Below are 16,043 nucleotides of genomic sequence, written 5' to 3'. Positions count from 1 at the left end.
GTGAAACTCAACATCTTTCAAAAATAACAAAAAGACCACCAAATATATGTAATTTAATATGCAATTGGTAGTATTTTAATTTATGAATATTTGTATAATGTTATTTATACAGCTTAAATTTGCATAAAAATAATATTTTTAATCTATGACAGAAATTTCATGGCAAATAGGCCAGTAGTTTTGACGCTAGTGTTCCAAAAGAATCCCACAATAATTTCAACTCTTACATTAATACCATGTATATATAACATATTTGCGCGACCATTAATTGTACTTGTCATTCGGCGGAAATCTGCAGATGATGGTAGTATCCCGTCGGGGTTGAGTGGAATAGTTTCAGTGTTTCTGTGCCATAATTATATTTATAGCCGCTTAAATGGAGTGCGATGGGAAAAGTTCACCCAGGAAAACCACTCAAAAAGAAATATCTGCCACTCGAGATGAACTCGATGCTTGGGGAAGGACTCCGTAAGTTTACAGATGAGTAGTTTCCTCGTACTGTTGGTATTTTCTAGAAATTAATAATTGTTGTTTTTCTACGATTTAGGAAACCGGATGAAATACCCACAGCCGAAATGCCTGTCCATAAGTTTGCGGAATTTTATAATATGAATCATAGATCCAGAGGACAAGCAATTATTTTCAACCATGAGAATTTTGAAGACAGCTCTTTAAAATCCCGATCAGGAACAACTTTAGATTGTTTGAATCTCGGAGAACGCCTTAGGAAGTTAGGATTCAAAGTTAGAACATACCATGACTTGAAGTTCTCTGACCTGAAAGAGAAGGTGAACCAAGGTAAGTAATTTGGGGTTATAGAAACTAGATTTTCGGTTTTCTCTCAAATTGGCTGTGAATAATTCCGCCACAGACCCGGAACTGTTCGTCCTGTTTCTTTGGAAAGTAGTTCATTCATTCTTGCAACCGAATGACCTAATTCAGATTAATGCAATTGGATACTCCAATTGCAACATTTTACTTTGAGAATCCTTAGGTTGACATTATCATTCATTAACTTGCTGAATTTTAGGGACTGGTTTCTTTCAGTGTACCAGGTGGTGGGAAGAAGCCACCATGAGAATGCAATAGTTGTTTGATCCTCGCAGAATTTGTATGATTTATTTTGTTTGGTTTCTTTTTTCCCAACGTTTCTCACAATACGTTACTTCCTCATTCACTTAGCACAATGTGTTTTGAGGGGACATTTATTCCTTGAATGCAGATCTTACTCCACAATTGTCTAATTTCATTATTTTTCTGCGTCTACTTTTAATCGGCTTTTCTGGGCGAATTTTCTTTCTTATTTACTAAGACACTTAATTCTTAACTTTTGTGATTATCAAGTAATGTTTGGGTCCATTACCCATTTAAAAGTCTATAGTTTTCATTAATAAAATTTAAAAAGATATTTCATCCCTGTGTATATTAAAATGTTCTAAGCTTGCTTTGTTCCAATTTCTTTAGTGGAAACATTGAAACAACTGGTGTTAATATTTTCTCTTCCACAGCGGCAGAAGAGAATCACGCGGATTGCGATTGTTTTTTCATGGCTGTCCTTTCCCATGGGGAGCGTGACATCCTATATGCCAAAGATAATGGGTACAAGCCAGATGTTCTTTGGACCCCGTTTACTGCAGACAAGTGCGCAACTCTAGCTGGGAAACCCAAGTTATTCTTCATTCAGGTGAATAGAATACAAATTATGTATTTTACGATTGTTTGCCTCACTGCTAAACATCCTGATATGGCAGTATCGTAGATTAACCTGTATTTATTGTAATGTTGAACAAGACAGTTGTGTTAAGTGTGATGCATATGGTTGAGTGCAAGCTAAACACATGTTCATGTGTTTTACATGAAGTAGCCTTTAATATTTTCTATTCTGTGTTCTCCGAGTTAAATATCAACATTGAGAGAAAATTGTCTTGTTTCAATTAATTTAATTTTGGAAATGCATTTGATAGAACTCTGTGATATTGCTCGTTTTTATTTTCGAGTTCTTATGCTCGCAATTGTAAGCTATTGATTAATCTCTTCAGAGAGCATCACTTGACTCACATTTATTATTGCCAACAGTCATTATGTAGCAATGGAAAAATGTCATATAGTAGCCCAAAATAGTATTATTATTATTACACCCTGAGAACACAAGCTTGAGAATAAAAGTGCAGAGAGCAATTACAAATGATATTTCTAAAGTTGCTGCCAGCCCAGCAATATACTCCATAGCAAAATATCCTATCCTGCAAGTGTGTTGTCTTGCCGTAATGACAGCCCACTGTAAGAAATAAAGAATTCTGTCTGAAGAAATTATGAAAGACAAAAACCTGGTCCATACTAAAATGCAAGCATCTAAGGAAGTATGCCTTTTGAAATATATTTATCTCTGATTGTGTCAAACCTATTTCTGAAGTATTCAAGAAATTTGTTTGAAAAGTGCCTTATAGTATTAAGCTGTCTGTTTGCTGGATTCAATCTTCGTAGGGCTGTCATGTTTCATCAAAAGATAAATGCAGAAGTTGGGTAAGACACTCTTTAAGTGTACTCAGAAGTTCATAATGGTCATGCTTGAAATCCAAAATTAAAACTGAGGTTCACCGTGAATGAATCAAAATGGCATCTTAATTCGTGAAGGATTCTCGGGTCTTCCACCGGGTCAAGGGTTCCATATTGGTCGACGTAGGCATCTTAATTGCAATATTAGCTAATAAAATTTCCTAATTTTGTGAGAGAAGCTTTGAAAAAGTAAAAAATAAATCATTAGTGTTCCAGTCAGGGTAGTTCTGTGAAGACAAAGTGGCCTGTTTTGATTCTGAGCTGTCTGAATCCTGTTGATGAGCCATCAATTACATGGTGTCTTGCCTCCACTGTTGGTGTAAAAATTCCAAAGATAATTCCAATTGGTGAGCTCAGATTTGAAATTGCTGCCGGTGACTCCATTGCATTCTTATTTCCTGGGCTCTGCAATAGTGATGTGGTCTTTTTTTCAGGCATGCCAAGGGGACAGGTTTGACTCTGGTGTCATTCTTAGGAGGACGGAAGTGGATGGATTATCTCAATACTCAATTCCAAGTCATGCTGATTTTCTCATTGCCTACTCGACAATACCAGGTAATAATGCCATTTTCCGGTAATAATTCAAGTGCCGTATTTTCCCATCGATGACATGCACATTATCCCTCCAAAAATGTTCAGATGGGCAAAGAAATGACGGTGCATTATTTAATGAAAATTGAAAAAATCCAAACATTTACATACCTATGTACACTATAATTTAAAGTCTTGTAAAAATAAATTAGTCTGGAAGCATACCTTTCTAATTGCATTCTATTTTATACAGATCTGCTACTGTTACAGTTGTTCCATCTCATAAATCCATGAGAAATAGAATAAACATAATTTCTATACTTCATGTTTGCATAGAGTATGTCGTATTATATACACGTACATGTAAATATTTGATAGGACAGGTAGATCACTCGAATCCAAGAAATTCGTTGCCTGGCCCTCGACTAAATGAATTAAGTGCGTTTATTATCTCTTCAGGCATATCACCAAGTTCACTCTTTGAAGTTAACTCTTCCTCATATTCTGGCGGTAGCGTTGAAATATTGCCTTGAGCTTTTTCAAATCCATTTTTTACACAAGTTATTCCGACACCTTGCAAACTTTCCAGGATCCACCGGCTTATTTCTTCATTAGACACTCTTTTAATCCTTCCTGATTCTGTGTAGTCTTTCATACCAGACATCATCCACTCTTCCCAGGTGGTACATAACTTTGATTTGAAAGATTTATTAATGGATAAATCCTGCAATTTTCTTTTTCTTTCACGAAATTGATAACTTCTAGCTTAAGCATCACTGTATACGATTTTCTTCTCCTTGGGTAATTTTCTTGAGAAAATTCTAAATAACAAAAGCTTAAGTTAATTCAGGTTTGAGACAATCACCTAGTAGGAGGCACTTTCATAGAACTTGGAGGGTGTTTAGAACAGCGGAGCGGCGATACTAACAAAGTGAAGTAAAGCAAACAAAAACCAGCTCATATCTACTGTGCCTCCCGAGGTAAACCTGATGAAAGTTTTGCATGTGAAGCCCACACTAATCCGCACTGAATGAGTCAGAGGTGCATGAAATATGGATTGACCCGAAATTAGGAACATGTGACCCCACGACATATTTCATGACAATTATTGTGGACGCTTAATCACGGATGACTTAAAAATTTATTGAAATCGTAAAAAGGAAGCCTCTAGTTTAGAAACATCCTCTAGTTTAGAAGTTGACAAAATCCCATTTCATCGCAGAATGTCCTTGGAAATTAGGTTAGTTTTTGTTTTAAGTGACTTCAGTTACCATTTTTTATTAGCTAGTTCATCAAATTTTTTTAATTTTATCCCATTTATTTGCTTACATCGGCATTTAGTGCCTTTAAAGTTAAGGGATTATCATCATTTTATTATTTTCCTCTGACCTCGGTGTTATCAAAATTATACCACATCAATACTCTTTCAACTAGTGGCTACCATCTGCATCAGCACTCACAAGCATAAAGACACTTTCCTTTTTGATTTTTGTGTTTTCTTGCCTAAGCTCTTCAGTCCAGGCCCGTTTCATCTGCATTATATGTACATTTGACGTAATTGTAAATTATATTCAGCCATCAGAGCATGCAGTTTTATCCTGAATGGCTCAAATGCATCATCAGTATCGGCACTCATGACTTCCCTGGGCATTCGTTCATCCTATACACATTGCCTCCTCCTACACTGTCATAACAACAAAATACTTCCAGTGAAGTTCTCTTCGTGGAAGTGTTTGTGCCGCATCTTCAGTTTCAGTTCCACGAATTCCTATGCCACTTGATTGCTGCCGCACCACCAAATACTAATAGTTCCTGTATCTCTAGTTTTATTAGGCTTCAATTCAATATTCTGGTTGCTGAATTCAAACTTGATAGCAAATACCTAGAATTTATCCTTATTCTATTTCAGCGGTCTGTTTATCTAAGCCAAACTAGAAATAGGCTCCCCAGCTTCCAACTTCTCAACGACCTTCACCTTGCCTGCAGTGTTCAAATTTATATGTTTTCTTGTAGCACCACACTTTCTTTGGTGCCATTTTTGCTGCACCATTTCACTTCCTGAACTTGAATTAATTTGGTATGTGTTATGGAAGTTACGAAAGCACCTGAAAAGAACTGCCCGTCTATCATAAAGAAATGTGATGCGACCGTGTAACGTGCAGCATTTTGATGAAAGAGTGATTTATTTGCTTCGTGTTGCACTGGCAGTTCATAATTTACAATGCCTCTGGAAAAATTATGAATTATTTGAAAGTGATTTTCATTCATGTTCTGAGAAAATTTCGAGCAAAACATTGAGACTTATTGGCCAAGTGCTTCAGTCACAGCCGTCATGTCACCACCCTCACAAGAGAGCACCCGTACTCCAGCTGGTTTTAAGTGGGTCTGGATTAGTGGAGGTTTAGTGTGCATATTTGTCTACTGGGCCATGGAGGTAGGAGAAATGTTTGTGATTTTTTGTTTGCATTCTCTTTCTTAACAAAGTAGAGGTAAGCCATTCAGCATATGTTCACAGTTTGTATTCAAATGAATAAATACATTTTAACTGTACTTCATTTCGGCTATTTTATTATTGATGTAATTGCTATAGCCATCATTCATATGTTGGCTTGACCTCAATCATATTTCAGTTTTTTGCCCCAAAACAAATTTTTTTCTTTGGCTTTCATTAAACTTCTAATATTTCTGCTAAAAACTGCTCAATTTCCTGGTTAGAGTACATTTTTTCATAAATGCTCCACCACAGAAAAATAAATCATACCCTTAAACATTCAGCTGTAGATGTAATGGTTTATGAAAAAATGCCTCACCAGAATGAGTCACCTAGTATAATAGAATGTTTGTCTTCAGTCTTAATTAACAATTGTATTTTGGAATCCAAACAGTTATCTACTCCATAAAACTTGTGATTAGCTGCAGATATGCTCAATCATGCTAATGTGTGTCCTTGTTTATAGCTTCCTTCACTCTTCTCAACAGTGCTCGCATGTATGAATTTCATGAATTAACGGTGAAATGTCTGTGAGTGATCATTTCTCTGATTGCCCCTCTCTTTCCACCCACCACAGGGTTCTTCTCGTGGAGGAATGCCACCAAGGGTTCTTGGTTCATTCAAGCTCTTTGTGAGGAGCTCCGGGAAAGCGGAGACAAGTTGGACATCTTAACGCTGCTCACCTTTGTCAACCAAAGAGTGGCCATGAATTTTGAGTCGAATGTTCCCACAAATGAAGCCATGAACAGAAAGAAGCAGATCCCTTGCATTACGTCAATGCTCACTCGCCGTCTTATTTTCACGGGGCCATAGGAAGCTTATGTGAATGTGAGACTGGCATTGGTTGTCGAGACCCAAGGAAATGTTTTTAACTGTTCTAAATGAATATTTTGTGCATTTATTTCATTTTGCAAAATATGGTGTATCACCGGTGATGTGATAATAATGTACTTGGCAGCTGTGGGCAAGATGATTCAAAACATGGGTGATCGATTGACTTGGCAATTTATTTGTGTATTCCAGTGATATGGAGAGTTTATTATTGTAAAAGCTTAAACCATAGCTTGTATCCATCATAATTTTTGTAAATATAGGAATATATTATGTAATTCATTTCTACATAATCTCTTGGAATAATATTTTTCTAAATTTTTACTGAAACATTGAATACAAGGAACCCATACCTATAATTATTTATCTGATGGAGTTACTTGTGATCTTATATCCTTATATGAAATAGGAGTAATGCTCAATGCTTGAATTAAAAAAAAACTGTCCACTCTACTTGGTAGTCAATAGGGTGTGAAACTGTGATTATCTTTTGCATGTACCTATTCTGTATTGTAACTCAAGGTCATAATGTGTACTCTTTTGAGCAATGAAATACATTTCTTAATGATTAATCAAATTGTTGTGCCCTTGAAGCCAATCACCTCAAACAGCGAGGCCTTGCAACAAGTAACTGGAGGGATGAGCTGATGTACCGTTGGCAACGATGGATATAATTCACAAAGACTTTTTGCTCTGCTTGGCAAGTAAGTGGACGTGGAAGATTTTGCCAATAATTGCAATGTTCTCTTGGGCCTCAGCAATGTGAAGGTGGCAGGGTGTCCATTGAAGAGATCATAGAGTGCAGGTGGTTAGAAGTCAGTTGTTGAAGAAACAATTAGGTAGTTCCCACGATATGTCGCAATCAAATAAATATTATACCTGGATGGTAAATCTTCAAAAAATGAAACTTTTTGAAATGTGTGTGACATGCCACTCATTTTGCAGTTATCTCTAAAATGTAATTATTCAACTTGAATTCATTTTCAACTTTTTCTTCCAACTTGTACCCGAGGCATTCCGAGCTGTTTTGCATGAGTGAAAGGAACATTATTAAATTTAAACCCAATAATGCAGTAAATTAATAAGTAGAAAACTCCAGTACCCTATTCAATATTAACACCAAATGTGGAAAGCAGAGAGGTATGGAATGGTGATTTAAGATAAACTAAATAAGAAACTCAGTCATTGATTGCATGGTGGAGTTTTTCCATCATTGAGACAAAATGAAACGGCAATTCCACAATCCATATTCATTCTCCACAACCATGGTTTCAACACTATTAAATGCTATGGTTAAACCCTATTTACAGGGAATTAATATTAATTGTGAAATTGCAGTTTCATGTTGTCTGTTCAGAATTCAGTTAATATGACAACCAACCTTCAGTAGGAAAAAATGCATTGGTGCAGGTTTTAATGGCTTGAACCGCTGTAATATAACTCCTTAGCCAAGAAACTTATGGCAGTGAGATGTGCGCACCAGTGGTAAAAGTAATGTTTGCTGAAAATGCAGATTTATGGTCCTTTTTTAAACAAAAAGTAGCATTTTGACTTAGGACAGTCTCAGGCTTAACTGCATAGAATTTCCCCATATTCCAGGAAGCGGTAGCAAAAAAACTCTGCAATCCCAAAATTTATTATTGATGCAATGGTTTTGCTGCCAGCATTAGCATTACCCGACACTTCACAGAAGCAAAACCTTATTTATTTGATAAATATATGGTGGAGTTGTTTGCTACCATTCCTTGAAGCATTTCCAATGTCCTTTCACTCCCATATAAAGGTGTACTTATGATATTTATGATGTGTGTAAGCCCACTCAAAAGGCCTTCAAGAAACAGCATGGCCACTGTCCCATTTTTGGTAACTATCCCATAAAAACCTGACTGATCCAACCCTGTTATAACCAAACGTATGGACTTAATATGCCTAATGCCCCATTCTTGTTACCTACTTTTTATGCCATTGAAATCCAGTGCACTCGCAAAAGTTAGTAATAAGATTGTTCATTTGAATGATTATTAAAAAATACATGGAAAAAAGGGAAAGAAAAATGACTGAGTTTGGCAATGTTGAGAGGAAAGTTGAGGGTGAGGATTGGAGGCAGAAAAGTTTAGGTGTAGGAAATACTAAGATAGATGCTGATGGCCATGGGAGAATGCGCCAGTAAGTGAGGGGTAGTAAGGAAGGGCATAGGCTCAATGAATGGAGTTAAGTTAGGTAGAAAGTATTGAGAAATGAAAGAAGAAGTATATGGAAAAGAAGATTTGTAGAAGACTTGGATGCGCCTGGCTTTCAATTGGGGAATGTTGTGAACCACTGCTCTTCAACTGTTCAATTAACCCTAAAACGATAAAATCTATGGTGCATGTTTATAAATTCAAATGGTCTTATTTTCAAAGTAAGAATGAAATTTATGTAGCTAACAATGAAAGTAAATTTGTCACTAAAGTTAAGACACATTATTGCATAAATCATAGCTATTGTTTTGCATTTGAGGAAATATTTTCATACAGGTAAATTCACCAAGATATATTTCCCACATTTTTTGTGAGAATGTAAAATAGAAACAAACTTGTCTTTTTTGTGCTATCCTGTTTCAAAGGAGACTTTTTGCAGTCTATGAAGGCCGAGAGAACTCAAATGCTATCCTTCGTTTCGTGAACCTGTAAAGTAATACTAATAAGAAAAATCTTGAGAAATATTCTCCTGAATGACAAAACATTCTGTGCACACACTAATTTGTGAGAAATGGATAATGAACAGAAACTGTGCCCAGAAGAGAATTTCTGATTTTGCACATTCCTCGCTGAAAAATGCAAAGAGTGCCCATGAATTAAAAAAAGGACTCCTGGGATGGCATTGGAAGCTTTGAGGAAACAATTATAAGCTATTAGAACAAAAATACACAAATTTATTTGAATAGATTAAGTTCCATCTATATACAGTTGCAACAAATAATGTATTTAAAACAGAACCTGCAAATGTTCATTTCAGTGGGCAGAGGCCGAAGGAGAAGAGTAATCAGTGCAGCGAGAGATGGGCAGTTCAGATGCCAAATCCACCTCGGCAAACTGGACTTGGGTCTACTCTTTTGTCGCTACCCTCCCACTGACTCGGGGCCTTTGCCTGGAGAGGAGATAAACAGTGTCATGAACAGGGGAGCATTGTCACACATTCCAAATAATATCATTGAGGACACAATTTTATAGGATTCCTGTACTTGGAGATCCAACCAAATCTACGAGGGTCATCCGGAAAGTAGTACCCGTTCGTGCCGCATGAAGTGCTGACGACGCGAGTAGCCGCTGGACGAGGTCAGATAGCTTCAGTGGCTTGTCTGCCTTCTCTGAGCCAAGTTGCGTGACGCTAGCATTGCCTGTGTTGTTTCTGTGATTGTTTACAATGTTTAAAAAAATTGAGAACGCCGCCAGTTGTGAAGTGAGGGCAGTGATTAAATTCCTCAATGCAAGAAACGTTCGCCCATGTGATATTCATCGCCAATTAAAGGAGGTGTATGGAGACAATGTAATGGACGAGTCGTCTGTTCGGCGGTGGTGTCGCAACTTCAACATGGGGAGGGGGAACACACACGACGATGAGCGTTCGGGGAGACCGTCTGTCATTACAGACCAACTGGTGAGCTCAGGTGACGAATTCGTGAGGAACGATCGGCGCGTCACAATTGATGACATCTGTGAGCATTTTCCCAATGTTTCTCGAACAATTGTTCATGAAATTGTTAAACACCATCTGCATTATGCAAAAATTTGTGCAAGATGGGTCCCTCGCGTATCTCAATGAGCTGGCGGCGAAGGACTATGCAGCAGGAATACAGAAACTTGTCACACGTTATGACAAATGCCTTAATTTGCTTGGAGATTATGTTGAGAAGTAGTTTAAAGTATCCTCTTTCAAATAAAATTTTTTATGTTTGTTAATATTTACTTTTGTGTCTTTATTTCACGAACGGGTACTACTTTCCGGATGACCCTCGTATACACACCGATGACTTTCCCTCATTTAAGCACTGAACTCCTCAATCATTCAAACTATGTCTCTCTCCAAAGAAACCCTCAAATGCAGCAACCGCCTGATTTCTTGAGCCATTCCATGCCGTTCTTAATTTTCAACTGCAACCACTTCACAACCCATCACAGTCCACATGATAACATTTCAATAGGCTTTTACTACATTTTTTCAAAGCTCAAGTCATTTAAGATGCACTCATTTTTCCTAAGTTTGACTTCATTGCCAGTCCTAGTGCAGGAAACACTTCTATTATAGGCATGGGGAAAGACCAGCACGCAGTAAAAACAAGAAATGTCCACATGTTTACCACTGAGCAAGCTGGAATGCTGTCGGAGATCTCTAAAAAATCCAGAGAAAAGGAATAAGGTTCCTCATTCACTGTGTGGCATAAGGGGATATAGATAAATTACCCGAGGCTTTTCGGGGAGGGTAGATGTGCCACTTCAGTATGCTTCCTCATAAGGTTCAAGTGAATCTTATTTAAGATTCATCATTACTTTATTTTAGTCACTGTTCATGAAGGAAGAATTTTAATTACCCATACCTGATCACCTAAGAAGACATTTGGCAAATACACATTAATTACATTTTCAGAACAATTCCCTAAGCATTTATAAACATTATTCTTGGATGGCTTCCATTGAGCAGTGATAGTAAAGTGGGGCAGAGATGACGGAAGGGAGAGGATGGAAAATGAGGTTCCACCACTTGCTGGAGAACTCTTTGATGATTGGTGCTTGCTGGATGTTGGTGGCAGTTGAAAAGAATTTGAGCGGCACGAGATAAGAGGAGTGATCACCAAGGTAGGCAAGAGGTGTGGTGGTTGTAAATTGGTAGATGGTGAGGGGCAAATGGTATTTAAGGAAGTATCAACGGGTAAGAAGACAGAAAAAGGGAGAAAAGCAAACTGATTTGATGGCAAGGTCATCTGCATCAAGCAAAGAATGATTACCGAATGACTGTCCCACAGATTGTTGGCAAGTATGGGCGAAGGAGAAAAGTAGAATTCTGAGACTGGCCACTTCGCTAGGGAGTAGGTTGGTGAGTTTATCGTGTTAATTACAAGTTGCATTATATAATTGGTTATATTAATAATGGGGACACAGTAGGATAAGGAATACTGAGGGATCATTTTAATTTTGGGTTTATAAGGTTGGGATCTAAATTGAGGGCTGTTTTAGCTTTTGAGGACATCACATTTTAAATTTATTTAAATTAAGTATACAAATAGGAATTTAGAAGATCTTTAACTTGCAATAGGTACTCTGTTTAATCTTGGATAACAATGGAGTTAGTTACCTTTATATGCTTTCAAAATAACTATATTTTTGGAGTTACGGGATTTGATAGTTTGACAATTGCCACTGGAAGAAGTTTTTTTTGGTGAGGTGCAAAAAAAATTACCTAGAAGAAGCTGGAATTATGGATGTTATTTTTGACAGTTTCCCACAGATATTTTACAGCAAATTCAATGATGGTGATTAGTTCATCAAAGAGGGTTGGCTTGGCATAAGGGAGAATTGGAGGCTTTAGTTAAGAAGAGTGATTTCACCAGGGGATAGACTGGTGGAAGCAAGACACTACATTACCTGTCCTTACTTCCCACCACTCCACACCCTACTGCACCTGTTACATCTTATGCCTCTTGAGCTCAGAGAAAGTGCCATCAGCATCCAGATGAGGTCCTGCAGACATCACTGGGGGATTCTCCCAATCAGTCATCATGTTCTTTTCAATCCTCTCCCATCCCTCTCTTCTTCACATGTCATTATAATTGGCATTTGAAATGCTTCCAAAAATAATGTTTCTAACTGACTGAAATCAGACGTCCTTTTGAGAATTTATAAAATAATAAGAATTTCGATGTACTAGTTCCAATATGCATTATAAACAACTAACGGCCAAATTCCAAGAAGTTGTGGGAGAGGTCGCAACAGTAACTTTTAACTGAGTCATCCGCTAAGTGTGCATTACAATGCAATGAGTTCAGAGTGTAAAAATCATTCGCCTTGACCAAGATTTGATCCCATATCCCTCAATGTCCAGCCGAGTGCTTTAACCGGTAGAGCTATCTAGGCATCCTCTTAAAATCTGAAATTTTGGGGGCTTTAAAGGAACAATGTTCGATGAAATACTGTACATACAATGTCACATGCATGGTTAAATTCTGGTCGGTAGATAAATAAAAGAAGGGTATTTTAAAGAGGAAACTAAATGAACTGCTCAATCACAATACTTTTGCAAGGTTAAATGCTTTTATATGGGAAGGCCCAGAAGAACCCAGCCTGACCTAGAGATGCTGCTACCTCATGCACCCTATTTGCCATATTTAGCCCTTTCGGATTATTTTCTGTTCGAAAACTTGAAATAATGGCTCGGTGGTCCAAGATTGTCCAACCATGAAGAAGAGATGTCGGCAGCTAATGGCTATTTTGAGGAGAAATACAGTTCTTATTAAAAAAAGGGAATCGAACTCATTGAACATCGCTGGGAAAAGAGTATAGAGCTGAAAGGAGTTGATGTTGAAAAATAAATAAAATTTTTTTTCCAAAATTTTTGTGTTTCCTTTGCTGGGTCGGGTACTTCAGGGATTGCCCTCGTAAATTCTTATTTTTAATGTTTCCCATTTGATGATTGATGTTAACACTGACAATTATGTCAGATGGGGAGAAGAAGTTTATTCCTACCTACCCTAATTAATTAATTGGTAGGTAGTCTACCTCTTCAGGTAGATTTTGGTTGACCACAGAGGGAACATCCATGCGTTTAAAAGACCCCCCACACTAAATTACACTGCTCTTCAATTTCAGATGCAGTCTACCTCCCTTCATTCATCACCTTGTTTCTCCTCTGCAGCAGTATTCAGCATCCTATTGCCAATCAAAATCCCCAGCAACTACCATTACTGCCTCCTTAAGACGTCTGCCAGCAATGGCCTCACCTTCTACCATGCCTAGCACACATTTCTTTGTTTTACTTAACATCCTTCTGCACATCCGCACCTCATTAGCCTATTATCTTGTTTCAACAACCATATACATTTATGTACAACCATATCTTGACGCACTTATACTGACCCCTTAGAGGAGTTAACGCGAGCAGAATATGACACAGTTTAAGGATGGCCCCTAAAATGATACGCCGACCCTGGTGTAATAACAAAATAGAAGAGCAATCATGACAAGCATTCACATAACATTACTCTAACACTTAGCTGAAGCATAAGGAGGAGAGACAGTATTAACATTATCGGAAATGAAATCTAAGGAAGTGAACTCTTCTTTCTTGTTAAAAAATTCACGATTGAGATAAAGTGAACTAAATACGGCAATATGTAGTGTAATGTGTAGGATCAGAAATAAAACATCTAACATAAGGAGAGGTATGAAATCCGCACGATATTTCATCCTAATCCCGAGTTCAACGTAGCATTTTATTGAACAAAAAGTGACTTTCATTCACATTGACTAACTACTAAGTATTTAAATGTAACCAAAACTTTTATTCAAAATTTACGAGCAACTGCTACCGGATTTGCGTTGCTGGACTCTTACCAGTGATGACTGCTTAGAGCCTGCCCTGATTTCAGTTGTTTTTCTGCAATATTGAGTGCACTTCTATTTTAGAGAAGTCTGTTAATGTGTACATGTTTCCATTCTAGTGCTCGTTAGACCTTCGAAATGAATTCAAACCGAACGAAAAAACTGCAAGTCTTCATGGACCTGCCAGCTCATTTGGAAATGGACAATAATTATACCAATTGATGCATGGAAATGGCCATTAATACGAATTAAGCCCAAGTCAACAGTTTTTCTAAAACATCCAAAAAGAGCATATCTCTAAGTATTTAATGATAGAAGTAAAATACTCACAACAATTGATAGCGCATGTACGCCTCCAGCTAGTTCATCTCGAAGAAGTTCATTTATCATTCTGTGCCGCTGCAATTTAGAAAATGAGAGCCATGTTATTATCAATGTCAATTTAGAAGGCCAGTTCTTTACGGAGAATGTTTAACTTACTTTAATTAGAGGGACGCTTTCAAACTTTTTCGAAACCACGACAACTTTGAAGTGCGTTTCCGACCCTTTAGGCACGTTATGCATGAACGATTCATTAATAACCTCTAAGTGGTCAGGCTTCAAATTTTCGGTTATTTTAAAGGCGATGGAGTTCTCAGTGGGTTTCTCAGGGCTGATATTCATTATTCCTTGGTGTTGTACAATCGTAGTATTCAATGAGAAGTTCCGGCCTACAAAAAACCTTCACAAGCTAGTGCACTAAGTAATGGTAGAAAGAGGAAATGCACACATGATTTTCTCACCATAGCTTTGGGTTCGTATTTGGTACATTTTCCATACACGGTTCATTGCAATCAGTCTGCTCCACTGAAAAAAATTGTTAATTACCGGAAATACCAAAATCAGAAACGAAAAAGTAAGCTTCGTTAAGCGCATTCCTGAAAACAAAAGCTAATCGTCCAAGCTAATTAAAATAATCTCAGCCATCAAACGTAAAAATACTTAAATAATTAGTTCATTATTTAAGGCTCACTACCAAACCTCGATGTCGTCCATGAAAACAGGGCTGCCTAAAAGACACTATTGTCTGAGTCAACAGCCATTTCGGGATTAAAGCATTCGCGCTGAAAGCCACACATCTTGTAATGACGGACCATCGTTTGGCTCTGGTTTGGGATGAACTTTGTTCTTGATGCCTCCACTAAATTTGGAAAAGCGGAGTCACATGCAAAACGCTTTCGGTTCGTTTCCCGCTATTGTTATTTCGATTTCTTACACCAAAAGGGCCAAATGGCACTCACTGTTAGTTGTGTTGTTGCGTTGCAGCTATTGGTTTTTTAAAATTTCATTCTTGAAGAAATATGTAACGCCAAGCGTAATAGTGGATCGAGTGAGACATATACTCATGAAGAATTATCTGTTTTTGATGCATAATGAAATAAATAATGATTTTGATCATGCAATAATTCCCGGGTTCAAATCCCGGCGGTGTTGAATATTTTTCAGAGGTATCTCGATCCCTACTTGAGGTGCTTTGTGGAGGGCACCTTGAGTGAGTACGCCGTCCGTCGGATAGGACGTTAAGCTGCGGACACCTTGGCGCCTTTCGTAAAGAGTTGGCTAATGCCGACGCAGGGGGTCTTCATCCTTTCCTGTCCATCCCCTATGGCGCAAATGACCTCAGCTGTCGGTCGCCTCCCCTAAATACTATTACTACTTGTGTTTCGACGTCCTTTGGGAACTTAATTTATTTTTATTTTAATATTCCAGTGAAATAAAGGTATTGAGGAGTTCCATGACATTTCAAACATTCCTGAGTAACATGACACTGCAATATGGGATAGGGAGTTGAAAAAACTTGGTGAAGTTTTGATTTCTCAATATGTAACCATTGCAATACTTGCGTTGATTTCGGATGCGTTCACGTTCACTGAATGTTTTAGAATTCCCACAGTTGATGGTGATTTACAGGCATGCTAGCGTTAGTGCGAAAAATGAAAATGTGTATTCTTTTTTATTATATTGAATTGTGCCACTTGTCTTAGGATAAGTAAATTGTCTTCTGCTATTTATGTTCGTTT

General features: G+C 37.6%; 2 protein-coding genes across 3 annotated transcripts; one reads left to right on the top strand and one right to left on the bottom strand.

Annotated features, from left to right (window-relative positions):
• Positions 1-264: 264 nt before the first annotated feature.
• LOC139689281 (caspase-1-like) lies at positions 265-6,980 on the top strand. Its single transcript, XM_071586341.1, has 5 exons — positions 265-468; positions 548-798; positions 1,509-1,684; positions 2,991-3,111; positions 6,156-6,980. Exons 1-5 carry the CDS (start codon positions 377-379, stop codon positions 6,389-6,391), a joined length of 876 nt encoding a protein of 291 aa, XP_071442442.1. The 5' UTR covers positions 265-376; the 3' UTR covers positions 6,392-6,980.
• Positions 6,981-9,306: 2,326 nt separating this feature from the next.
• Positions 9,307-14,897, bottom strand: LOC139689298 (bolA-like protein DDB_G0274169). Of its 2 annotated transcripts, none has more exons than XM_071586368.1 (4): positions 14,766-14,897; positions 14,464-14,693; positions 14,314-14,382; positions 9,307-9,538 (listed from the first exon to the last, which is right to left on the bottom strand). In XM_071586368.1, exons 1-4 carry the CDS (start codon positions 14,809-14,811, stop codon positions 9,458-9,460), a joined length of 426 nt encoding a protein of 141 aa, XP_071442469.1. In that variant the 5' UTR covers positions 14,812-14,897; the 3' UTR covers positions 9,307-9,457. The 2 variants fall into 2 exon arrangements, with proteins under 2 accessions (XP_071442469.1, XP_071442470.1); XM_071586369.1 differs by having other exon boundaries at positions 14,464-14,651.
• Between the last annotated feature and the right edge of the window lie 1,146 nt (positions 14,898-16,043).

Source organism: Hetaerina americana, unplaced genomic scaffold (assembly GCF_022747635.1).
Source record: "Hetaerina americana unplaced genomic scaffold, ioHetAmer1.1.p SCAF_22, whole genome shotgun sequence".
Lineage (NCBI taxonomy): Eukaryota > Metazoa > Arthropoda > Insecta > Odonata > Calopterygidae > Hetaerina > Hetaerina americana.
Note: the sequence above shows the minus strand (reverse complement) of the source record. Positions and strands in the feature narration are given on the sequence as shown.